General features: G+C 37.2%; 1 protein-coding gene across 9 annotated transcripts; it reads left to right on the forward strand.

Moving 5' to 3' along the window:
- Positions 1-24,460, forward strand: LOC140786177 (protein SABRE-like). 9 transcript variants are annotated; one of them, XR_012108571.1, is made up of 23 exons: positions 1-673; positions 1,358-1,469; positions 2,242-2,508; positions 2,836-3,101; positions 4,286-4,499; positions 5,599-5,772; positions 5,852-5,929; positions 6,383-6,631; positions 9,221-11,323; positions 12,102-13,995; positions 14,208-14,308; positions 15,243-15,599; positions 15,677-15,795; positions 16,240-16,504; positions 16,661-16,885; positions 17,982-18,121; positions 19,443-19,515; positions 20,821-20,922; positions 21,018-21,174; positions 22,010-22,366; positions 22,503-22,670; positions 22,978-23,362; positions 23,685-24,460. XR_012108571.1 is itself a non-coding variant. In XM_073134418.1 (23 exons), exons 1-23 carry the CDS (start codon positions 600-602, stop codon positions 23,765-23,767), a joined length of 7,977 nt encoding a protein of 2,658 aa, XP_072990519.1. In that variant the 5' UTR covers positions 1-599; the 3' UTR covers positions 23,768-24,460. The 9 variants fall into 9 exon arrangements, 7 of the variants coding, with proteins under 7 accessions (XP_072990519.1, XP_072990520.1, XP_072990521.1 ...); XM_073134418.1 differs by having other exon boundaries at positions 21,018-21,188; XM_073134419.1 differs by having other exon boundaries at positions 21,018-21,188; positions 23,688-24,460.
- Positions 24,461-25,682: the final 1,222 nt, after the last annotated feature.

Genomic DNA, 25,682 nt, shown 5'->3' on the forward strand with positions numbered 1-25,682 from the left:
TGGCTTGGAATGCTTACTAATTATAAGTAGTTTCCAGAGGGACACTGTCCAAATGTGCACTTATCGGGGGTCTTATTCTTTTAGTCACGAATAAATTATCCAGAATATATTCCGGACTATCCGGATGGGATGGGATCGGACCGGACCGGGGATGTAATATATATATATATCATCCGTCCGGTCCGAGTCGGTTGGATTTCACTCACTCGCTTCCCGTTCGTGCCGCCATGTCAGGCGTCTGTCAGATTCGTTTTTATAGCCGAAGAAATGACCGCGTTGCCGCACGACCTCCACCACCTCGCGAACGCTTCCCCTCCTCGTCCCGACCTCTTCGCTTTGCACCGAAGACCGCTTCCGAAACCCTAGAATTTATTATTATTATTATTATTATTATTATTGCCGTTACGTGCTCTCCTCTTCTTCCCTATCCCATTTCTTCTCCGAAATTTCTCAATCTCCCCCTTCTGATCTCTTATCTTCGAACCCGCTCTGGGAGGGAGGAATGTTGGTCTTGGATCTGGGATTGTAAGGTCGATGGATTTGGGGAATCGGATGAGGTGTGCGTAAGAGGAGGGAAGCGATAGCTTCTGCTTTTGCCGATGATGGCGTTTTCGCCTGTCAAGTTCATGTTCTGGTTCTTGGTGGCTTGCGCCGTCGGATGGGTCGTATTCGTGTAAGCTTTTGCTCGATCTTCTCTTGTTCTTACCAGTTATTGATCCATTGCAAAATCTTATGAGAAGTCGATGTACTCGTAATGTGCTAATTAACATGGACTCTTTGTTGTTGATACAATAGTTTGATTTATAATTTTGTTCTAATTCTTTAGTTATGTGTTTGTAATCCAATAGTAGGTAATAGATTTGATGGAATAGAATTATTCTTCTTGCAATTTGCAACTCTACTTTAACTGTCATCAACTTCTGAATCAGAGCATATACTAAGGCGCTATTACATCCTTCGTTTCTGTAGTTCGTCTGTACTTTGCTCTCATATTCGACGGAGGGTTGCCAACTTTGGAAGATAGCTCGTGCTATCTTTTGCATGTGGTTGAGATTTGTTATTGAGAAGTACTTACATATACTTGTAGTCTGGCCCCACACAATCATAAAAGCTCTGATATTGTCGAAGAACTTTTTGTACATGCGCTCAATATAGTGATGCACGTTACAAACATACTGCAGTTCATCTCAGAGGAACACAGCTATTTTCTTTTTTTCACAATGGCCGCATCATAAACTACTCCATGAATAACCTGTGGTCCTAAATTCTTACATCTCTCATTGTTGGTATAGTGAATTCTTTAGTAACTTTGGAAGAATCTTTTTGGTCTGACCTTTTGCTGTACTTCTTATTCCAGGTTTGCTGCCAGGTTGTTGGCTTGGTTGTTGAGCAGGATACTAGGGGCAACTGTTGGTTTCCGTGTTGTTCGATGCAACTGTCTAAGGGACATTACCATGACTTTTCGAAAGGTTCTTATTGAAACTTAACATTTACAATTCGTTTTGTGTGATAGATGTTTCCGTTATTCTCACTACCAAACGGTCTAACAAGATCATCCATATAGTTATTTTCTGTCTTAGATTTCCTGCATATGGTACTACCCTTCTTCATTTTTTGTGCTTGTCTTGAATCCAACTTCATCTGGGTTGATTTGGTGTGACACTCTGTTCTAGGAAGACTGACAGACCAACTTGGGAGTTGGGACTTATAAGTTATAATGCAAAATTAAACACTAATTTTCCATAATTAGATGATAATTTGTATTTCTTGTATGCTTGCTTTATCATATAATTTGTTGATTTTTATCCCCCATAACTATCCACTTTTATCAGGAATACTTCAAGCATTAATTTTAGTTTGCATCAGTAGGAATCCTGTTAGTTCAAATAAATGTACAAGCTGCAGCGTGATGATAATAATGATGAGCTCTGCACAGTTGTTGACTTGTGCACTAACTATTGCAATCCAAAAGGTAGCAATGTGTTCCATCTTTTCTTGTTGATCCTTTATCTTTGCTGAATGCAAGTCTTACGTATGCAAAGATGATATCAAAAATGCATTTGCCAGGCAACAACATTACAGGTGCATCCACTATGCATTCAAGCTAATTCATCTGATAGCTTCCTGTGCTCTTTCCACCAGTAATGAACAAGCTAGTCATGCATTCTGTTCTCAGTTTTCATTCTTTGGTTCTTCCTGAGGAGCATGCCAAATGTAATGATAATCTCCATTCTTTTACAGGGTATTGTTCAATCCATTTCTATTGGTGAAGTCAAGCTTAGCCTGCGGAAGTCACTGCTCAAGCTTGGAATTAGTTTTACATCTCAGAACCCAAAATTGGAATTGCTCATTTCTGATTTGGAAATTGTCTTAAGGCCTTCTGCACAAAATGTTAAGAAGACGAGATCTCAAGCTCGAAGATCACATTCAAGAGGAAAAGGAAAGTGGATGGTTTTGTCTAATATGGCAAGGCTTCTATCAGTTACTGTGATGGAACTGATTGTAAAGGTATGACCACAGTGATCAATGGAAGTTGTACAATTGCTAGCATGTATGGAAAAGAATGTACAGTAAAATAGAATCCACATGCATCTTTACTATGTCAGTGTCATATATTCTTTCTGCTTTAAAGAAAACTCCTTGGATGGAATACTACTCTGCTGTTTGTCTTTTAGAACCTATGCCTTTCTATCTAAGTATGCATATTACTTATAGATAGAGCTTATGTACTGCTTAGTTGGTATTAACTCAATGTGTGTCATTTTTTTTAAGAAAGAAAATTGTATTTCTTTCTGTTTGGAGTCTGGACGTAACTTGGACATTTGAATGTTGTAGGTGCCAAAAGCTGCCATTGAAGTTAAGGATCTTAAGATAGACATATCTAAAAGTGGGGGATCGAATCCTATTATCAATGTTAAAATTCACCTCATACCTTTCCTTGTTCGAATGTGCGATTCACAACTCAGTTCTGGGCAGTCATCCAGTTTTAATCAAGTGGACTGGTTGGTCACTGCACAGACATGTTCAGCTACAGAGGGATATGAATCTCCTCCTTTCATATGTGAGGACTTACTGGTTGCTTGCGAGTTTGGTCATCACAGGTCAGTTGTTCTGACCTAAACTAGTGGACTCTTATCATTGCGGTGACTCTCAAATGTACTCATTTGAATGTTTTTATATAACTGAAGTAGTTATTAAGAACTTAATTAGTAAGCATTTTGTAGCTCTATCTGAGCAGAAGATTATTACAGAAGGTGCCAATCATTCTGCTGCTACCTAATAAATAATAACTACCTACGAAGCATTTGGCAGATGCTTACTTTCCTTAACTGTTTAAAATTTTAATCCTACAGACTCTTTAAATTAATCTAATGACACAAAATAAATTTGATGCAGGCAATATGTAACACATAAAGTTAGTAGCTTTTTCCTTGTGCATAATAACTAGGACATGAGATCGGTTGGGTTGCATACTTGCATTCCTTTCAGGTTGCGTCCTTCAATGAATTGCATAATCTTAATCTTTCAGATTGCAATGTCTTGCAATCCAAAAACCTTGCAAGGTAGCCCATGTTTAGATATTCTGTTTCCTTTCTGCACTTTGGCTTACGAAGAGTTCAATCATTCTTCCTTCAGCTTCTCTCTCTCTCATGTTAATCCACCTCCTTTTCTTCTGCTTTACAACCAAAAATACATGTTCTTAATTTCCTATAATTTCTTGTATATCTATATTATACTGTCGATTTCACATGTGCAGTTTGTCTTCTCTCTTGTAGGCTTCTAAAGTTCTTGATAATTTGAATGCAATCAATTTAAGGATCTTGTGATTTGATTTTACTGCATATTAGAAACACTTTCTGCTCAAGGGTAAATGCACTTTTTTCAATGTTGAAGGTTTAGTTCATGCTGCAATATTCGAAGAACATAATATCTTGGATTTACTATTCCACCAGGACCCACATGCTTCCATCGTTAGTATAAAAAAGTCAACAAAAAAAAATCATGGTTGTGTATCTTCGTTATGGAATATCTGACAATATTGGATAAGAAATTTCCTATCCTGGATTAGAACTTAACTATTTAACAAATTCTCTCTGGAAAGAGAATCTCCTGATTTCATAATCTGCCCTTTAAATGTCTTGCAATTAAATGATAGGAGCCTTGTTTGTGCATGCAAGCTAATGAGTCAGTAAACTTCTATCATGGTTGACTTGTCTTGTATTAGCTCTATTTCTAACTGGCAGCACAATAAATGAAACTAGTACTTGCACTTCTTATGCCTCAGGGAACAACGAGTCAATATCAGGAACTTGGATGTGACATGTGGAGATGTTGTTGTGAACTTGAAAGACAACATGTTCACTACGAAGAAACCAGCTGCCGTTTCTACTGCTGATGGCATTGAAGATAGTTTGGATTTTAAACCAACTGAAAAATCAAAAGGGAACAAATTCTCGATTCTGTCAGTGAAGAAGCATATTGCAATGCTTCCTGAAAAGGTCCCTGGACTTCCTTGTTGTACTACTGTTGTCATATATGTGAATTATTTTGTATTTCTGCCTCTTACCATAAGCTCATAAGAGTTTATGCTACTCCACATATAGTTAGATTAGACATTGTATAGAAAGATAATGCTAATATAATATGGTTTAAGACTGCTAATTGTGTAGCAAGATTAGATATGGACAATTAGATTCACAAGATTCTTGGTCTCAGAATTATAAGGTCTCAAAAGCATCTTGGTGTTAAAAATAGAATGTTATTGAACCTAGCAGAGGTTTAATATAGGAAAAAAAGAGTAAAACTTAGCAGGGGTACATAAATAATGGCAAACTATGGAATCACAAAGTGGCTTAAAAAATAGCTTAATAATTATTGGAGCTAGCGTATGGGAAATATGCTATATATGTGTGTGAGTTTATTTACAGGCTACTATAATATGGCATCATTATTGTACACCATCGCTTTATATTCCATGAATTATGTGAACCATTTCTGACATGTTTATTCTGGCTAAATCACATACTGCGAATGTCTGGCAATTTGAGTACCATTTTTCAGATAAGGATGAATTTGTAAGGGAATATATCAACTATCAAGGTAATACCAAGTAAAATTATGGTATTCTGAAAATATGTAATATCTTATCTTACTGGCATATTTATTTTCTAAAAATTGATAATAAATGAACATATCTAGCAATAGTAAAGTGCGAAATAGTACATTCTAACACTGCTACAGTTAGACTATTTACTCGTGAATTGTAGGAAGTGGAAAATCTATTTATTTGATGAACATGTTTTTTTTTACCTTCTGCATATTTCTAGAGACTACAAATTTGGTACAAGTAAGCTTGTCATGATTGCCATATCTCTGATTGCTGTGGAGTTCATGGAAACTATTTTATCTTACTAGTTTTTCTCTTTTTTTTTTGGATGCTCCGTTAACATGTTTTGTAATGAACTTGCAACTTGCATCTTAACAAAAATATGTTATAGTGCCTGTTCTTATGATGTTAATTTGGCACGCTACTGTGAAGTTGAGGCTCTTTAAGTGATTGTCTTATATTATTTACGCAAATTTATTTTTCTTTGGAAGGTTAGTTTCAATATGCCCAAGCTGGACCTGAAGTTTTTGCACCAAGGACAAGACCTTTCCATCTGCAACAACATCAGAGGCATCTGTCTTGGAAGTACTATATCACAAACATCCGAGGACTCTGGGGAATCTACATCACATTTAAATCTTAAAATGGATTTTAGCGAGATTCACGTATGTTGCATGAGTTTAATAGGATTTCTCCATTGAGTGCTATTTATTTGTTGCATTTTATGATAATTCCTCATTCCAGCTCATTAGTGATGGTGCTAGTTCCGTCTTGGAGATTCTAAAAGTTGCAGTTGTAGCTTCAGTTGACATCCCGATGCTGGTGAATTCTTTATCTTGCTACTTTGCTAATTTGCTAATTTGCTTATTACGATCTTTACTCTGTTTGTCACTTTGTCCATGTAATGTTTCAAGTGCATTGACAATATTTTAGTACTCCATATGGCATTTCGTGATCATCTTATGCAACATATGATATGATTAATGAGGAAAGATGTTGCACTTTTATGATGCAACGAAATGTCACCGCTAGCTTTTTGTACAATATATATGCATATTGATTTCCTTATTCCTGTTATCTTGTTCTAGTATATACACCCGGATTTAGATTGACAGATGCATGTATTGCTATGTTTTCTCAGAGCCATAAACTTTCTTTTATACTCGGTTCTGCAATCTGCCTTAGATCTATTCATCTCATTTTTATGCTAATATACTGGTTCCATGTTTGTCAAGCTCAATTATCTGTGTGAATATATATTTTATTTGTTTTCAGCCACCACTGCCAATCAGAGCCGAGATTGATGTCAGGCTTGGTGGAACCCAATGCAACCTCATTGTAAGCAGGTTGAAGCCATTGCTTTTCCTTCGTTCAACCAAAAAGAACCCACTTGTTCTTCGTGAGAATTCCCAACAACAAACGGTGCCAACAGAGTCCATGAAATCAATGATGTGGACATGTACAGTCTCGGCGCCAGAGCTGACTGTCATGTTTTATAGTGTCGATGACTTACCGCTTTACCATGTAAGTTCGTTACTTTACAATAAGATATTTTCTCCTATGACGTATTATTTTTCTCTTCTATTTTAGCTAAAGTGTTGGTAAATTCTGTTGTATACTTACATAGTTATCAATATAACCATTGCTAAGTTCGTTAAAGTTTCTTGCAATGGAGATGATGATGCATCTAGAATTCTAGTCCCCAATCTTCAGAATAACTTCTATGCCTATCTTTGCTCAGTTGAAAAATTAAATTTGTGTGGTTGATTATATTTACCAGACCCATATATGGTCAAGCTATTGGATACCATATGCACACATGTACGTATATATATATACAATATAAATACATGGCCCATACTATATTTTATCATTTGATGAAAGCATCAAGAATATTTCAAGATCCGGCATCAGAAAGACAATCATAATCGAATCTCTAGGAATGAACCAACATCTATTTAAATGCCCAATTATAAATTGGGAGTAAAATTTAGACATTTAGTCTCGTATTTAAATTTTAAAGTGTACTAAATATATAAAATAAAATTTTAACTAATCTTATAAAAGTCTCTAGGAGTTACTATGACTTTTCTTGTACCATCGGTAAGTTAGATTACATTGTTACAAAACCTAAAGCTTGGCGATGACTCTAACTAAGGTTAGATTGAGGGGGGCCTCGGGATTAAAAACTTGATATTGGCTAAAACGGTGCTTATTAGCCGTAATGATTTTAATCTGTTGAATAGTTCTCAGTTTTTGAGGTGGCCTTGATGAAACATAAATATGGGGCCTTTGACCCTTGGGCGGTCAAGGCCAAGCCTAGGTCCTCGTGGGCTTGGCGGCCCTTGTGAACTGAGCATTAAACACCTTATCGGTCGAGGAAATATGATCGATATCATAAATGACCCTTGGATCACTAGTTGCCCACTGACATTGATGCCGACATTTGTGGATTTTAATTTTATTAGTTCTACCATGTTGTTAAAGATCTTACGGTTAATGATCGCTGGGATTCTTCAATGGTGATCAATGGTTTTGGTAGCACTCTAGATTTTGAGATCCTGAGAATTAGAACTGGACCGGCTGTGGGTCGCTAGCTTTGGTGGTCTAGCCTTAAAAGAATGGCCATTGCAGTTTCTATGTTCAAGTTTTTGAGGTCGAAGCACAGTTTAGATTTGGTGGATCTAAATGGAGAAGGCTATGTAAGCTCAAAGTTAAACCTAGGGTTCTTCTGTTCATTTGGAAAGCTATGTGGGGTAGAATTCCTATCGGTGCCCTTCTTTTTAAATTTGGATTGATTACCCAAATATTGGTGTATATTTTGGCCTAGATTCCAATTGGCTCTTTTATGATTGGGCTCATATGAGTGGCAACATACCAACTCAGATTTGAGAATATAAGGTGCAAGGCGGAGAATATTGCTTGGCATGCCCTCACTATGGCCCAAGAGTAGTATGAGAATGAGTGATCAACAAGAAGGGACAGTGTAGCTGGTCATAATTAACGGGGGAAAAGCCTCTAGATGGTGTTGCCAAAGTCAATGTGGATGACGCTTTCGACCCCAGTGATCAAAAGGCCGATGTTGGACTGGTAGCTCGGGATCAGTTCGGCTCCCTAAGATTTGTCAGTGCTACCCGTGGTTTGGAATTCTCCTCTCAAAAAGCGGAGGCCTTGGCCATGCTTCTTGCAGTGGAGAATGCAATGGACAAACATATGGCTAAAGTTATCTTTGAGTGTGATTCTGATTTGTAACCAAGACAGTCAATTGCCTCGATGATGGTCTGTGGTGCATCCTCAATATCTTTTTGCAATGTAAAAGCTGCAGACGGGGCAGCTCATAGGAGTGAGTTAAGAAATTTTTTGTACTCTGAGGAGGGTGATTTGGATCGTATCCTCCGTTTTGACCTTTCGGGACTCGGGAGCGGGTTTCCTCTGAAAGAGTAATAACATTTAGCTGGCATAGCGTCTCCTATTTAAAAAATAAATAAAATTTGTCACCCCAAGATACGACAACCTGGCCGAGGTCTCTCTGTTGATATTTTTTGACTTCTGATACACCATGTTAGAGTTGCTTCACACAGACGACTTGTTTCGTAGTCAACCGAGGTGCAAAAATCATTTCACAAAGATGACTTTTTCTCTAAATTTTTGTCATGCAAGCAAGGGCATGTCTGAGAATCTAGAAGGTCTATTGTTATCTAGAATTATTTACTTTATCTCAGCATAAACTCATGCAACCAAGATATCCTCTATCATTGACCCTGACATGAAAGAACACGGACAGAGAAATATGGTCAGTGACTCAGTTTAATGTGTAGATAATTATATTTTAATTCTTTGCTTATCACGAATAAGCTGAAGAATAAAGTAAGTGATGTGTTTCTTAATTTTGACAAGTTTATTGACTCTTCCATCCATTAGTATTTCTGGATACTTTCTGTGAATCAGGTAGGATCTTCCACTAGTTTCTTACTAAAGATGTATTTATCATATATCTCTTGCAATGGATTTTTCCGATATTCTTCCTTTATTGAGTTACAAAGAGAAAATGGGTATGTCTTGGACTGAACTTCTAATCTTGTTCTTATTTTCATTGAACGCTGGATAATTCAGGGTTTCTCACAATCTTCACACCTGTTCATATCTAACATTGTAAACAAGAGAATGAAAGTACATGCAGAGCTTGGTGAATTAAATTTACACATGGCAGATGAATATCAACGTTCCTTGAAGGAAGATTTGCTCGGCATACAAAACAATTTAGAATCCTTATTGAATATTTCTCGGGTGAGTCTTGATTTGGGAGAGAGAGATACAGAACTATATGATGGACAATACCACACTCTTTCTATTGATATAGCTGGAATGGGGATATGCTTTGGCTTTCAGCATCTTGAATCTCTTTTATCAACCATTCTGTCCTTTAAGACACTACTGAAAAGTCTTTCTCCTTCTACTAAACAAGCTGCACACATCAAGATAGGCCATAATCCTAGGAAATCAGATAAAGGAGCACAAATTTTGAAACTAGGTCTTGAGAAGTGTTCTGTCAAGTATCTTGGTGATGTAAGCCTAGAAAATATGACAGTAGCAGACCCCAAACGTGTAAACTATGGCTCTCAAGGTGGTCAAGTACTTATCAGTGTCTCCAGTGATGGCACACCACGCAGAGCAAGCATACAGTCAGCTCGCTCCTCCGATTGTAAGCATCTGAAATTCTACACATGTCTTGAGGTCCTTTGTCTAAGAGCATCCCTGGAAAAGGAAAAGAATTCTATGCAGATTGAACTTGAGAGAGCTAGATCAATCTATGGGGAGTATCCACAAGAAAATAACTCTAAGGTAGAGTTGACTCTCTTTGATTTGCAGAATGCAAAATTTGTCCGACGTGCTGGTGGGCTTAATGAAATTGCTGCCTGTTCTCTCTTCAATGTGACGGATTTGTCAGTTAGGTGGGAGCCTGATCCACATTTGGCACTATTCGAAGAGATTACACGTATAAGGGCTGCTTTGCATAAGATTAAGCTCCAGAACTCTGATTCTGTTGTAAAGGAAGAAACAGTTAGCGTGGATACTAGGATGGGAAGATTAGCAAACATGGACCATACGCAACATGAAAAGCCACACAAGAAAAAAGAATCAGTTTTTGCAATTGATGTTGAAATGCTAAAAGTTTCCGCTGAGCTAGCTGATGGTGTCGAAACGACAGTCCAAGTGCAATCTATCTTCTCCGAGAATGCAAGAATAGGTGTACTGCTTGAAGGACTCATGTTAAGTTTTAATGGTGCTCGAATTATCAAAAGCAGTCGTATGCAGATCTCTCGCATTCCAGTTTCTATTTCAAACAATCTGCTTGATCCAAAAGTACAGACAATGACTACGTGGGATTGGGTTATTCAGGGTCGTGATATTCATATCTGCATGCCTTACAGGTTACAGTTACGAGCTATCGATGATGCAGTTGAAGATATGTTACGTGGCATGAGGCTTATTGCTGCTGCTAAAATGAATGCTATATTTCCCGACAAGAACACCGGCAGCAAAAGAGTTAAAACTAGGTCAACAAAATTCAGATCTGTTAGATTCATCATACGCAAAATCACAGCATATATTGAGGAAGAACCTATGCAGGGCTGGCTCGATGAACATTATCATCTCATGAAGACAGAAATTTGTGAGTCAGCTGTTAGATCAAAGTTACTTGATGAGTCTGTCTCAGTAGGAAAAGTGTTTTCTGGAAGTGCTAAATTGAACCTTCAAGAATCTGAAAAGAAGACTAATTTTAATGAAGTTGAGGTTGATGATTATGATATACTATCTGTCCAACATTTGCAGGAAGAGATATATAAGCGGACATTTCAGTCTTACTATCAGGCATGCCAGAAGATGATGCTATCAGAAGGATCAGGGGCATGCACAAGTGGCTTTCAGTCAGGGTTTAAACCAAGCACTAATAGATCTTCACTTTTATCACTTTGTTTGACAGATGTGGATGTAACTCTATCAAAAATTGATGGAGGTGATGAAGGAATGATTGAGTTTATTAAAAGGACTGATCCATTTTGTGCAAATAATGAGATACCATTCTCCCGGATGTATGGTAGTAATATTGCTTTAACTGCAGGGTCATTAACCATCCGATTAAGAGATTATACATTTCCACTCTTTTCTGCTACTTCTGGTAAATGCCAAGGGCATATTGTGCTTGCTCAGCAGGTCAGTGTTTGTGCTTCTTATCTTTTATTTTCATCAGAACTTACATTTAATACAATAAGTATAATGATTCCTTTATATTTGCGTACTTATTTTTTACTGGTTATTGCAAGTGAATTGCTAGAATAATCATTTAAACCCATGTTCATATTCTTCTCCTTTATATTTCTTCTCTTCCAGTTGTCTGCACTCTGCAGTAAGAGTAATCATATAATCCATATTAATAATCTTTTTTTTTTCTCTATCAAAATATTTATCTCTTCTCCTCCAGCACATGTTGTCTATTTAGGTGAAAGGCTTGCTTAATGATTGGCAGTCTCATCTTATAAAATGTGTCTCACGATCAACAGATACTAGGTAATTATAAGTGCCACTATGTAGTTGTTAAGGTTAAGCATATGTGGGCAGATGAAGATACGGAAACATGATGAATAATGCTAGAAGCAATTAAGACAAGGACGGACATCAGGTAACTCAAAAGAGAGGACAATAGCAGCAGCAAAGCATGCATCTGAAGATGTTCTATCAACTTTGATGTCAGAAAGCAATACTGTGCGTTGAGATCACGACACCAAAGAAAAGTATCAGCATTTAGTGAACATTTCAAATCATGTAACTATTCAATAAATATATTCATTCTTTGGAAGTAGATCTCGCCATTATTTCAGATTTGCTTTCAATCTAATGTAAGGGAACTAAGACATATTTCTGATTTGCTCTTAGGTGTTGGATTTATATATTACTGATAGTGTGACTTATTTAATGGACATTCTGGTTTCAGGCAACTTGCTTCCAACCCCAAATTCTACAAGATGTTTTCATTGGAAAATGGCGGAGAGTTTCTATGTTACGCTCAGCTAGTGGTACCACCCCACCAATGAAGATGTACTCCGACTTGCCAATACATTTTCATAAAGGGGAAGTTTCCTTTGGGGTGGGATATGAGCCAGCGTTTGCAGATATAAGTTATGCTTTTACTGTAGCTCTGCGTAGGGCAAATCTCGGTAATAGAAGTTGCTTATTGACTACTAATGATCAAAATGTTCTTAATATTTCACAAAGTGTGGCCACCAATCTTTCAGAAAATCAGCCACCTAAAAGGGAACGAAGTTTACCATGGTGGGATGATATGAGGAATTACATTCATGGGAGACATAGTTTATATTTTACTGAGACAAGATGGAATCTTCTTGGGACAACTGATCCTTATGAGAAGCTAGACAGGATACAAATCAGTTCTAGTTACATGGAGATACAACAGAAGGATGGTTGCATAAGTCTTTCTACAAAGGAACTAGGGGCATATTTAAGTAGTATAGATAGTCTGGTAAAGAATTGCAGTTTAAAACCTACTCATCATACATCTGTACCTTTTCTTAATTCTCCTGCTTTCTCACTTGAAACTATCATGGAGTGGCAATGTGAGTCTGGCAATCCGATGGATCATTATCTCTATGCTCTTCCCGTGGAAGGAGAACCAAGGAAGAAAGTCTATGATCCATTCCGCTCCACTTCCCTCTCATTGAAGTGGAACTTTTCACTTAAACCTTCCTTGTCACCAACTGACCAATATGTTTCATCAACTGGCAGACCTATGGAGTCTTCTGAAAAGAAAGATGCAGTTTTAGTAGATTCTCCAACTATAAATATGGGAGCTCATGATATAGCTTGGTTATTTAAGTGGTGGAATCTCATTTATCTTCCTCCTCATAAATTAAGGACCTTTTCGCGGTGGCCACGTTTTGGAGTTCCAAGAATTGCCAGATCTGGAAACTTATCATTAGATAAAGTTATGACTGAGAACTTTCTTCGATTTGATGCTACACCAATTTGCATTAATCATATGCCATTAAGGGATGATGATCCTGCTAAGGGAATGACTTTTCGCATGACAAAGTTGAAGTATGAGATGTGCTTCAGTCGTGGTAAGCAACAATATACATTTGATTGCAAGCGTGAACCTCTTGATCTTGTCTACCAGGGTCTTGACTTGCACTTACTGAAGGCATATCTGAACAAGAATTATGAAGCATCCACAATTCAAGATATCCAGACTACAAATAGAATTTTAAGAACTGCGAGAACAGAAGATCTTGGTAGCGAAAAATGCAACTATATTGGTAGTTGCACAGAGAAAAACCGAGATGATGGCTTTCTTTTATATTCTGATTATTTCACCATACGAAGACAAGCACCAAAGGCTGATTCTACGAGACTGTTGGCATGGCAAGAAGCAGGCAGGAAAAATCCTGAAATAACCTACATGAGATCTGAGTTTTGCTACGGGAATGAAAGTGACCATACACAATCAGATCTTAGTGATGATGATGGATTCAATGTGGTAGTTGCTGACAACTGCCAACGTGTATTTGTTTATGGTCTAAAGCTCTTGTGGAACCTAGAGAATAGAGATGCTGTTTGGTCCTGGGTTGGTGGAATATCCAAGGCATTTGAACCACCAAAACCTTCTCCTTCTTGCCAATATGCACAAAGAAACTTGACTAAGAAGGAAACTTCAAACGATACGTCTGAAATGCCCTCTGACGAGGTCCTTAAGCCTTCACCTGGTAATTCTCATTCTGCAAATCCCCCGTCACCCAAATATGTTGAGAACGTTGAGTCCCTTCAATCTGATACCTTGAATATGTTGGACTTATCTTCAAGCAATGCAGCAGGTGAGCCGAGTATGATTTTCTTTTGTTTCATTATTCATTATCATGTTCAACATACTAAAACACTGATACGTTTTCTTGGATAATAGGGATATTTATGCCACACATTTGCATTTTCACTTAATGCATAATACAAACTGCAATTGTCTTATAGAAATGAGTTTCTTCTGTTTTCTAGTGAGTGAACTACAAACTTTCACTTTATTTTTAAACAGTGAAGCATGGAAACAATGGAGAGTCAGAAGAGGAAGGGATTCGGCATTTCATGGTGAATATCATCCAACCTCAATTCAATCTGCACTCAGAAGAAGCTAATGTGAGTATGATCTTTATACATATCCTTTATATACAATTTCCCATATTTTCTCGTATTTGACTATGTGTGTATTTTAACAATCATATGCACTGGCTTTGTGTTGAATTAGTAAGATACACTGAACTTGAAGCACCTTAATATACACAATTCAATGTAATGTAAATCACTGACTCATCAATACCGTGTTCACATTTGGATTCAACAACTTTTTAGAAAGTTGTATTGCAAGGATACTTACAATTTTGGATCACAGATTGCTGGTCTTTGGCATGCCAAATTGCCCGGGTTATCACATCCAAAGCCAGAACCTTATTGGCAGCTATACATGGGATTATCTTGATACTCCCCCTTGTTGACCTGTACTCACCCTGTGCTGACTCTATGCTGACATGTGTTGAACCACCACTGGCTATTCAGCACTAGAGAGTCCCGTTTTGTGCCAACCGATGCAATATGCCAATGTTTTACTGGCATTGGACACTCCAGGATATGTAAATCTTCATTTACATATGAAACACAATTGCAACTTTCTGAATTCTGATTGGTCAATCACTTGCTAGAATTTCCATAGCCAAGAAGTAAGCATAATTTTTATGAAAGCTAGTCCTGAGCTCATTTCTGTAAGTGGTAGAACTTACATAAGCTAGTGTTCAAACACAGAGCACTGCCAACGAGAAATTCAAGCTCACAGTAAAACTCCAGTAATTAGCAATTTAGAGATAAGTATTCATGATGTAGAATTGTAGACAACATGTTAACTTTGTAAACACTAAACACCTTGCTATTATGGCTTTTAAATGGCATTAGTTCATTACTTTAACCATTTCTGAAAGAAACTCTTATATATAATTTTTACACTTCCATTTCTGAAGAAATCAGACCCTAATACAGAATTTGGTGCTATTTTGTCACCGCTTTCAAATTTGTTAAATAGGGTAGGTTTCTGCTTGCTGCTGCCAGTGGCCGTGTCTTGGCTCGCTCATTTCATTCAGTTCTTCATGTTGGTTATGAGATGATTGAGAAAGCCCTGGGTGCCGGTAACATTGTCATTCCAGATATTAAACCTGAAATGACATGGAAACGAGTGGAGCTATCTGTGATGCTGGAGCATGTTCAAGCTCATGTGGCACCAACTGATGTTGATCCAGGTGCTGGACTTCAGTGGTTACCAAAAATTCTTAGGAGCTCGCCAAAAGTAAAACGAACAGGTGCTCTACTGGAGAGGGTGTTTATGCCTTGTCAAATGTACTTCCGCTACACAAGGCACAAAGGAGGAACTCCTGAATTGAAGGTTTCCACCAACTCCTAAACTGAAGGTGTTAAATAATCAGCTCTTCCCTTCTTCAACTATTCTATCTTGTATTGCAGGTTAAGCCATTAAAAGAGCTGGCATTCAATTCTCCTAATATTACTGCAACAATGACATCACGTCAGTTTCAGGTTATGTTGGATATCTTGACCAATCTTCTCTTTGCGAGGCTTCCTAGGTAAATTTCTCTTGTCCTTCCTTCTGTTCATTGACATACAATATAGTATTACTTTACTTTTCTGTTGTCATTAGGTGAATCTGTGCTGTGTCCCGATCCTCCAAATTCTAAATTTCTATGTACAGTTTGCTGCAAGTCAAAATATTAAGAAATGCAACATTACAGGGTACTCAAATAAGGAGCTGTAATATATTCATTTTAGATCAGAAAATGGTACACTTAGTCATGTCAGAAGCTGATATATGGTAGTCGCACTTCCTTTTAGTCACAACTCAGGAACCCCGAACCCATCTTATTTTCACATTAATGTGCCAAATTAGTTAATTCTTTGTTTACCTTGGATTACTTTCTCTCATCTCTATAGTGTTTGTTTTTTAATTGCTATTTCTTGGATATCTTTTGTTGATATCTGATGGTGCAAATTCAAATCTTAAACTTTGCCAGGCCTCGCAGGAGCAGTCTCTCATGTCCCTTGGATGATGATGACGAGGATGAAAATATTGGAGAGGAGGCTGATGAAGTTGTTCCAGAGGGTACCGAAGAGGTAGAACTTGCCAAGATCAACCTTGAAAGGAAAGAAAGAGAACGAACGCTACTAATTAATGACATCAGAACTCTGTCAGTTATTGCTGATATATCTGGAGATTTAATCTCCTCTCCACAGCATGATGACAACCTGTGGATGATAACTGGTGCAAGATCAACATTGGTATGCCTGATATGCTTTGGCGATACCTTAATGCTACTTGTTCTCATTCTGCATCCTAACATCTATTAGAGCCTAGTTTCTTAATACTGCCTTCCAGAAACTTTTTGACTCTACGAGACAAGAAAATATGACTTACTAAGTTCATGCTACTCTCAGGTGCAAGGTTTGAAGAAAGAGCTGGAAAATATGCGCAAAATTAGAAAGGAAGCATCTTCTTCTTTAAGGCTCGCTATGCAGAAAGCTGCACATTTAAGATTGATGGAGAAAGAAAAGAACAAAAGCCCTTCTTATGCCATGAGGATTTCTATGAGAATAAACAAGATAGTATGGAGCATGCTTACTGATGGGAAATCTTTTGCTGAAGCAGAAATAAATGACATGGTGAGGGTTGAAAATTTCTTTCAGCAATAATGTATTACTTTTCTGTGCTAAAAGGATGGACAGACCGCTTGGTTGAGAGCATAATTAAAATGTCATATTCGATTTTATTTCTAATTTTTGTTTGTTGATATTATAGTGCTCTATATGATACCTGGTATTCTTTTTTCGGGAGATACATATATACTCCAAGCATCATACTCGAGTCCATTATTTTTTTACTTGGACTTTGGAGTATCTACTTGAATATGTTTACAGATTATAATCACCCGTGAGTGGTGCTTGACATCTTATATCTCGACAATATACAGTCTTCCTCAACTTACTCTTCAAATGCATCTGATTGCAGCTACATGTCTGTCCCTGTACTCATTAGTTTACTAGATATTTATGAAGACACGCATAAATGTGCTCCACATGCATCCTAATCTACATTTTCTGCTAATTATTAATTTATATTGTCTTCCTTCTTTAATTTTGAATTCCATGCTTTTATAGATTTCCTTGACATCTATTAATTATAGGTCATTTGTCTTCTTATTTTTCAAAAAATTAGTAAGACGGTCACTGGAACTATGGAGAAGTGCAAAAGTTGATTCTTCATAAGGTTGGAGGCCATGGAACTAGATGTGAACAATTGCAATAGGTTATTTTCAAGTCATGTTAACCCGGTCAGTGCAAGATCAGAGATCCTTGACATTATACTTTATCTTCTCCACTCTCTTATAAGAAATTGTATTATAAAAGTAGTATCTGATGCAGTGTTGAGCAAGAATTGCCACAAGAAAGGATAGGGCAATAGGAGATCTAATGAAGAATCAGAAGCAACATATATAATTTGGTCCAAAATTTTTAAACATGTACTTTCAAACTTCTTTGGTATTCAGTCTGCGTCAGCTGAAAAATAATTTGTTTCCATAACTCACTGACTTTTTTTGTTGGATATATTTTCTTTTCTTAGAGTGAATGAGTTTTTGCATTCTAACTTCCAAACCCAGATTCATGTCTACTTAGATGTTCTGTATGTCCTGTATGATCCAATTCATGTTCTAGTTTGAAGTTTTATGTGATTGACATGTTTTAATAAATTTGTTCACAGATTTATGATTTTGATCGGGATTACAAGGACATAGGGATTGCTCAGCTCACAACCAAGTCATTTGTTGTAAAAAATTGCTTGCCAAATGCCAAATCAGATATGCTGTTATCAGCATGGAATCCACCTCCTGAATGGGGAAAGTAAGATTTAGTTGCTATGGTTTTCTTTGTGGACAAAATTCTTGTTTTCTCTAGTGGATTAGAAGAAAATCATAAGAATACACGTTCACCATTTTTCAGGGAAGCATGTCTAGATAATATATAAATCATTTTCTTCATCTATTCATCGACTAGATATCGTGTTTCTAGTTTCTACTTGCAATTTTAGAGCCTCCTTAGGAAGCACTAGATTTACTAATGAAGCTGCCTTTGATAGAGAAAAGTAACTGCCAATGGCTACACTATGGTCAAGAGGAAAATAACAGGGAAAGTTACTTTTCGGGAAGAAGACACAAATGTACTTTCAATAAGAGCCAGAATGGAAAATAAACTCCTAGTATTTGAAATTATGAAATAATAATTATAGATTTTTTATGTCCTGGCATTACCCTCTGCCAGAAGATTGGTGATGATTGATATATCCAATCAGCACATTTTGACTCGAGAGGCAACCTGCATGCCAAATAATCCATGCTGGCTCAGTGAGAGGTGGCACAGATTCAGGAACACAACAATGCTACTTTTTTTTCAGTACTGTGTTAAAGCTTCCAGTATCAGGTCTTGTGCCTTTTTGTTCGTCTGATCAGGTTTAGAAGCCTAGACATTCTCATAGGTGCTGAGATGATGAAATCCTCCTTGAAATGATCTGATCCCCGATTATGTGGCTCTCTCTGTCCTCTGCATGGCTCATGGTATCACTGGAGTTGCCCTTAACTATTTTGTCTCAAAATCTGTAATTTGCGCAGCAAAAGTGTGCAGACATTGAACTACAAAACTTTGCTTCCGTTTGCACGTTGATCACTATCTCATAGAATAACTTCTCGATATGGCAATACTCCAGCCATGTTTTTGAGACTTAAAGCTGCAGTGAAGATATTTAAACTACGCTTTTCAGATTGAAAAGCATGGTTAGGCTCCAAAAATAATTACATCATATCAGAAAGAACTAAATCAATTTAATTATATCACTTCTTTGTCTTTAATATATGTTCTAGTATCTTGTCTTCCTTATTGCTCTTTTCGTATGTGCCTCCAACTCAACTGGCTAATGCATTATTCAGATCTCATTTGTTTGGAACAATGGGCATAACAACCAAAATCCAACATATTTGACATGCATCATTCCATTTCCAGAGCATAACCAATCCATATAAGTGCTCTAGCTTGCTCTTCTGATGCTCTCCTTTCCTATCCACCATTCAATATATCAGGATGTCTTGGACTCTGTTTTACATTACCCTATTCTTCACAGCATGTTGATTTAAGACCAGCTTTTATTCTTTATATTTTGCAATTACTGCAGAAATGTTATGCTTCGTGTCAATGCAAAGCAAGGAGCTCCGAAAGATGGAAATTCATCTCTTGATAGTTTCCAGGTATCTTTATATGCAAAATTTTCATGTCTTGTTTTTTCAACTCTATGTAGTATGTACAAGTTGTCTAGCTATGTAGATCCAAAAAAACTCAAATGATGAAATATAAGTTTGAATATGTTGGTTGACATCATTTTGGTGGTCTTATTATAGATAGTCCAACTGTTTCCCTTCTCCTTAAACTGCCCTGAGTAAGTTTTAGTTTTATCTCAATCAGGTCTATTTCTTGTCTTTGCATGATGTCAGTGTCTAAATTATTTGAGGATATTGTTCTTAAAATGTTCTGAACGCCCCCTACCGGGTAGCTTTATGCACCTTCATCTCTACAACTGAAGCTACTAATTTTGAATCCTTATAGGCTTATACTACGTTCAGACTTATTTGCAATTATTCGACTCCATTAATATAAGATGAACCCTAATCAATATAAAGCTCTCAATATCTCAGTCACCAATGCATAACCATAGCTGAAGTATAAAATATATATGGTACAAATTTCAACGTTTGAGTGAGGAAACTACTTGTATATGAAGCATTTGGGTATTTTAGTATAATTGAGTTGGTTAGGAGTTTGAGTTTGTGAGTTACAGTTTGACTAATATTTTATGGCAGACTAAGCTATAATTGAGGCATAGGCCACTTTCTCTCTCTCTCAAAAAATAAAGTGTATGGTAGCTAAGTTTTAACTGAGACATAGACCTCACTTTCTCTCTCTCTCAACAAACAAACAAAATTATGGCAGTTAAAGACATTCTTAAAAGACAGTTGAACACTGTAGCTGTTTGTTCCCATCACCTCAACAAATCGAAGCTAGTGAGTTAAAAGTCTATATTAATTTCTTATTCCTTCACTACAATATACAATGATTAGATCTTCCATGTACTCAGAAAGTATTTTATCTATGAAAAACATCTATAATGATACTACTGTATTTGATGACTCAAAAAGAAAACTGTCGGAAACTTTTTGACTACTAGCCTTTAGCATTGTATAATTTTCATCAGGTATCCTACAAGGAAGTTTTATTTCTCTCAGCATGTATCTTTAACTTACATTACTAAAGAATGTTGAGAACTGTTATACTACTTATTCTTGCTTTAACAATGGAAATTAATTTGTTTCTAGCTTTTATGAATGTAGACAGGATCATATTCAGTTTGGTTTTCTACCAGTAAAAAAAATCCAGATTTGTCTTCTCATTATTTCAAACTGTCTAATCCCCTGAATAGGTGGTTTTTCATTGGCAAAATTGATTCTTGGACAAATTCGTCTTTAGATTGTAATCATACTGATAGACAAATAATGTAGGTAGAGATCTATCCACTGAAGATATACTTGACTGAGGCAATGTACGGAATGATGTGGGATTACTTTTTTCCTGAGGAAGAACAGCATTTACAAAAGCGGCAGGTTGGATGAAAACCATGTTATTAATTATACCGCTGTTCCATCTTCATTGGCGCCTAATGTTTTCATTCCTTGCGTTCCTAAAACAATGTGCGAAGGAAATCTGGAAAGTCTCAACTACTTCTGGGTCAAGACGAGTAAAGAAAAATGTATCTGCCCCTGAGTCAAGCACCAAGTCAACAAGAGAATTAGATGCTCCTGGAAAAGTCTCTGCTCCTACAGCTACTTCACTTAATTCTGACACGTCCTCTCGAGGTGATTCTTCTCATGTAAGTTCCATAAGGGAAAAGTTGCTTTATAAAATGGAAATTTGCTCCTTTTCTGAGATTTTTTTTTTTTTGAGAGAGAAGAAATTTGCTTATCTATAGCTTTACTTCTTTACTGATTAGAGACATAGGTTAAGTGAATCAGACAATATAGGCAAATCCTCCCCAGATACAAGGCCCTAGTGAGACCTGGATTTAGCATCCTTGTCCTCTCCACCCCTCCCTTCCTGCACTCTCCTCTATCTATCTCTTTCTCCCGCCACCTCCCCAAACCCTGTCACACATCCCTCCACCTCATTTCTCTTTTCCGTATCTCCCTCATTGTCTCTCAGACGTCACCGAAATCCTTGCTAGTAAGTAGCAAGTAACCTACTTGAAGAAATTTGTAGTTTATAATACATTGTAATAGATCATTACATACATTGCAAAAGCCCATTAGTCAATGTCTATCAGCATTTTTACTTTCACGTGTGTGTTAGCACAGTTATGTGTGTCAAAGGGACCTAACGTGCATGGCTAACTACCAGTCTAGCACTCTGTCAGATTAGGTTGATAGAATACAAGGGCATTTTTAAGATAGGCACACGTATCAGAGGCGTGAACCACAAACATAGTATTTCCCATCCCACATTAGTTAGCATAGTTTAACAAAGCCATCCATGTGAAGAATAGTATATTGAGATATGAGCACTCCAGAGTGTCACATCTCCACAATATGCTGATAGGGTCGATGGGAAGTGTTGCTCACTGGAGTTAATGTCTTGTAAGTTGTAAATTATTCCAATTGCCACCTATGTTTGTGAAATGCGGAGATTCGGATGCAGGTTTCAAAGTCACAAAATCTCAGAGGAAATATATCGTGTGGTTCAAAGCCAGAGCTTCGACGAACTTCTTCTTTTGACAGAACATGGGAGGAATCTGTTGCAGAGTCTGTAGCTAATGAACTTGTTTCGGAAATTCAGAGCTGTAGTATCTCTTCGAGAAAAAGTTGTCCCTTGAATTCCACACCAGAATCTCAAGATACTCTTATCGAGGAGACATCCAGAAATAAATCTAAAGATCCCAAGCAAGTCAGATCAGGTCGCTCACCTCATGAAGAAAAGAAGACCGGAAAAACTCAAGATGAGAAAAGAGCTAGGCCCCGAAAAATGATGGAGTTCCATAATATAAAGATAAGCCAGGTTGATAAATATAAAGCAAATAATCTTGATACAAGATGTTTTCACTACATTGTTCTTTTTCTGACAATAATTTGTATGATTGCCATTATCTAATTTTATCAAATCCTCTTAACCATATTCTTGGTGATATAAATAGGTTGAATTGCTTGTCACCTATGAGGGATCAAGAATTCCTATAACCGATTTAAGGTTGCTGATGGATACATTCCATCGTGATGATTTTACTGGAACCTGGACCAGGCTGTTTGCACGAGTTAAGAAACATATCATATGGGGAGTTCTGAAGTCAGTAACTGGCATCCAGGCAAGACATCTCTTTCCCTGTTTGCTAAAAATAGGCTGTTTTTGTTTCAAACTTCCATTTTCAAATTTTCACAGATTAGTGACATTTTAATCTATTGATTAGTAAGTCCAATTTGACCTTCAAGTAGAACCTAGTGCCATATTTATTTCGAAATCTGTATCTTGTACATGCTACGCGAGTTATATCAAAGTTAATCAATGAATGGGTACTTTTGTGTCTTCTGGCAGATGCCTTAGGAAAATGTTTTCAAGTAATTATGGTTCACAAACAATATTGATCGTTCTCATATCTTATTCTTGTTGCATAGGGCAAAAAGTTCAAAGATAAGTCCCACAGCCAAAGAGAGAACCATGCAAATGTTGTACCAGAAAGTGATCTTACTCTCAGTGATAGTGATGGAGGTCAACCTGGAAATTCTGATCAGTTACCTGTATCCTGGATCAAGCGACCAAATGATGGAGCTGGTGATGGTTTTGTGACCTCCATAAGGGGATTGTTCAATTCTCAACGAAAGAAAGCAACGGCATTTGTTCTGCGAACTATGAGGGGAGAAGCACCTGACGATTTCCATGAGTGGAGTGAGAGTGATATAGAATTTTCTCCTTTTGCTCGACAGTTGACTATCACAAAAGCTAAGAAGCTTATACGTCGACACACAAAGAAGTTCCAGTCAAAAGTTCAAAATAATGCAGGTAATATTTCATCTATTGGGTATTTACTCATTATATCTGGGACATTTTATAAAAATATTTAAGATCATAGAACTCCCTGAAGTTGTCTCAGTAAGAGGTCATATTGTCTGACAGAAAAAATCACATTTTCCATAATGGTGTAGTAATCTTCATGATAATCTTATCTCTCTCGAGCTATGCGAGCACGTAGATATCAGAATAATTGTCATTCGTCCCCATATGTGCTCAAAATCTTCTTGTTTGTTGCACCTTAATAGCATATACCTTTACACTTTACGTTACCATTATTATGCTGTTGACACAAGTTCCTTTTCCTTCTCAGAAGATACTCTGCAAGAACAAGAACTGCATCCTTCATATGAAAGTGACTCTGATGCCTCACCACATGAGGAGCCAAACGAATAGGGAAATTGACTTTTGAAATGCAATAGTACTTTAAATACTGACGACAACCATATGAATAACTTGGATCAAGCCTCCCAAGTTATTTCTCTTTTAGCTCATGGACACTAGGACCTTTGCACAAGTAATCAACATGAGTTTAAATTGGAAATGGTCGCTTACACTTCCATTAGCAGAATCAATACGAGCGGAGTACACAATTATTACAGATGTCAAAGAGCTTTTCATATATAGCTTTGTGTGAACATGTGACCTGGTTTGTTCTTTTTATTCTTCATTAATCTCCAAAGCCACCGCCATTGAATGGGCATCAGCAGGGCAGCCCATATCTCCATGTAATGTTACAGAAGAAACAGTACAAGCAGGTTTCATGCAGTCTTTTCATATGCAGCAGTCCTAGCTTCCTTCACAGAAGATATCAAAGCAACAATGTGATATTCACTTTTTAGAACATCATAAGGCTGTTCTTGACTTTGGAGACCGCTGTTTCAAGCTTGCATCCTAAAGACTGGAAAAGGCTTTAAAAAGATGTTTTGAGAGTATACTGATCTTTGCAATCACATATAAAATAATTGAACTGACAACGTCTCTCTCTTGAGAAGTTTTTGATTCACGTTGTACTAGTGTGATTTGGTCTTGTTCTTCATGTTTCTTCTCTCAAATAGTAATACTACAGTATGCATTTTTGCCACTTTCTGAAGCCTGGGTATCTGTCTCTGATTTCTCCATGCCGAGATTTACATATACCGAGACAGAAGACCATATATTTTCAATAATCTATTGCAGATTGCCAGATTCCATTTCCAAAGTGTCGTGACACATACTCGGATAGGAATTGCCACTGTGATCCACTCTTCATGCTTAAGAGGTCTGGATCTAGGACGACTTAAGTTCACTGGCTGTGGATTGAATTAAAAATTTATCTACCCATTTGCTGTTATTTGTTCTACTCTTAACTTCCAAGAGAGAAAACTCCAGATTATTTCTGATTGGTTTCTCTATGCACAAAGCATCTTGGAGGGGGCAAAAGAGGAAATTCCATATATTTTTATTAAAATTTAAAAGGTAAAAAAAAAAACTGCATCTAGCAATCAGAAGTAAGCTGAATGGTTAAAAGAAATGTACAAATAATTTGTTATCCAAGCAGTCTAGATGTCTCCTAACAATCTCCTGTCAGATATGATCAGATATCAACAACAACAGATGGCCGGGAATTGAGATGAACTTAAAGATTTCCTTGTAGAGAATTAATCATAGTCCTGACTTGAGCTTGAGGGCAAATCTCTGTTTGCTGACAAAGCACCCGGCACAAATTCAAAGGGTATATTTCATCCTAAAAATCCAGTACTTAGAAGCAAGTAAAAGTATACACAACTTATCTAGCTCCAAGCGGAAACAAAAAAAATTGCAGCTAACACACTATCTGTATCTAATTCTCTGCAAGAAAAACTTCTTTCTCGAGCTCTTGTGGCCTTGATCCAAATTGTTACCTCCTTTCCCTGTTCTTCCTCTACAAGTCTTTGGAGTTTTCTCAGTGGGAAGACTTCATACGTTTGCCTGAACCAATTTGACAAGCTTCATGGTAACTGGCAACTCTTGTTCATGAAAAACTCTACAAAGTGGTGCTCAGACTCAGTGCCCTGATCTTCAATCATAAGAAACTTCGGTGATTCTACGTAGACTTTCCAGAAGAAAATCTTGTCATCTGCAAAATATGGAGAAGAGTACTTCCACACAGCCCTTAGGAACTCCGCAAACCTGGACTCGTATGTCAAAGCCTTGATGATGACCAGAAGATTCTGCTCAGAGTGTCCAGATATAAATTTCTGCTCAATACTGCTGATATTGCCAAGGAACTCGAATGGTTCATCGACGCACAAGAGCTTGAATCCCACCCTTTTGCAGGCCAGAGCTGCGG

The sequence above is a fragment of the Typha latifolia genome, chromosome 4 (assembly GCF_019914945.1).
Source record: "Typha latifolia isolate L0001 chromosome 4, TyphaL0001v2, whole genome shotgun sequence".
In the NCBI taxonomy this organism is placed as follows: Eukaryota; Viridiplantae; Streptophyta; class Magnoliopsida; order Poales; family Typhaceae; genus Typha; species Typha latifolia.

Excerpts from the sequence above, each read along its gene's own strand:
- LOC140786177 (XM_073134418.1), top strand. The coding sequence starts at position 600 with ATGATGGCGTTTTCGCCTGTCAAGTTCATGTTCTGGTTCTTGGTGGCT. Across the intron at positions 3,102-4,285 it reads TGCGAGTTTGGTCATCACAG|GGAACAACGAGTCAATATCA; the intron begins GTCAGTTGTTCT and ends CTTATGCCTCAG. Across the intron at positions 19,516-20,820 it reads CATCTCTTGATAGTTTCCAG|GTAGAGATCTATCCACTGAA; the intron begins GTATCTTTATAT and ends CAAATAATGTAG.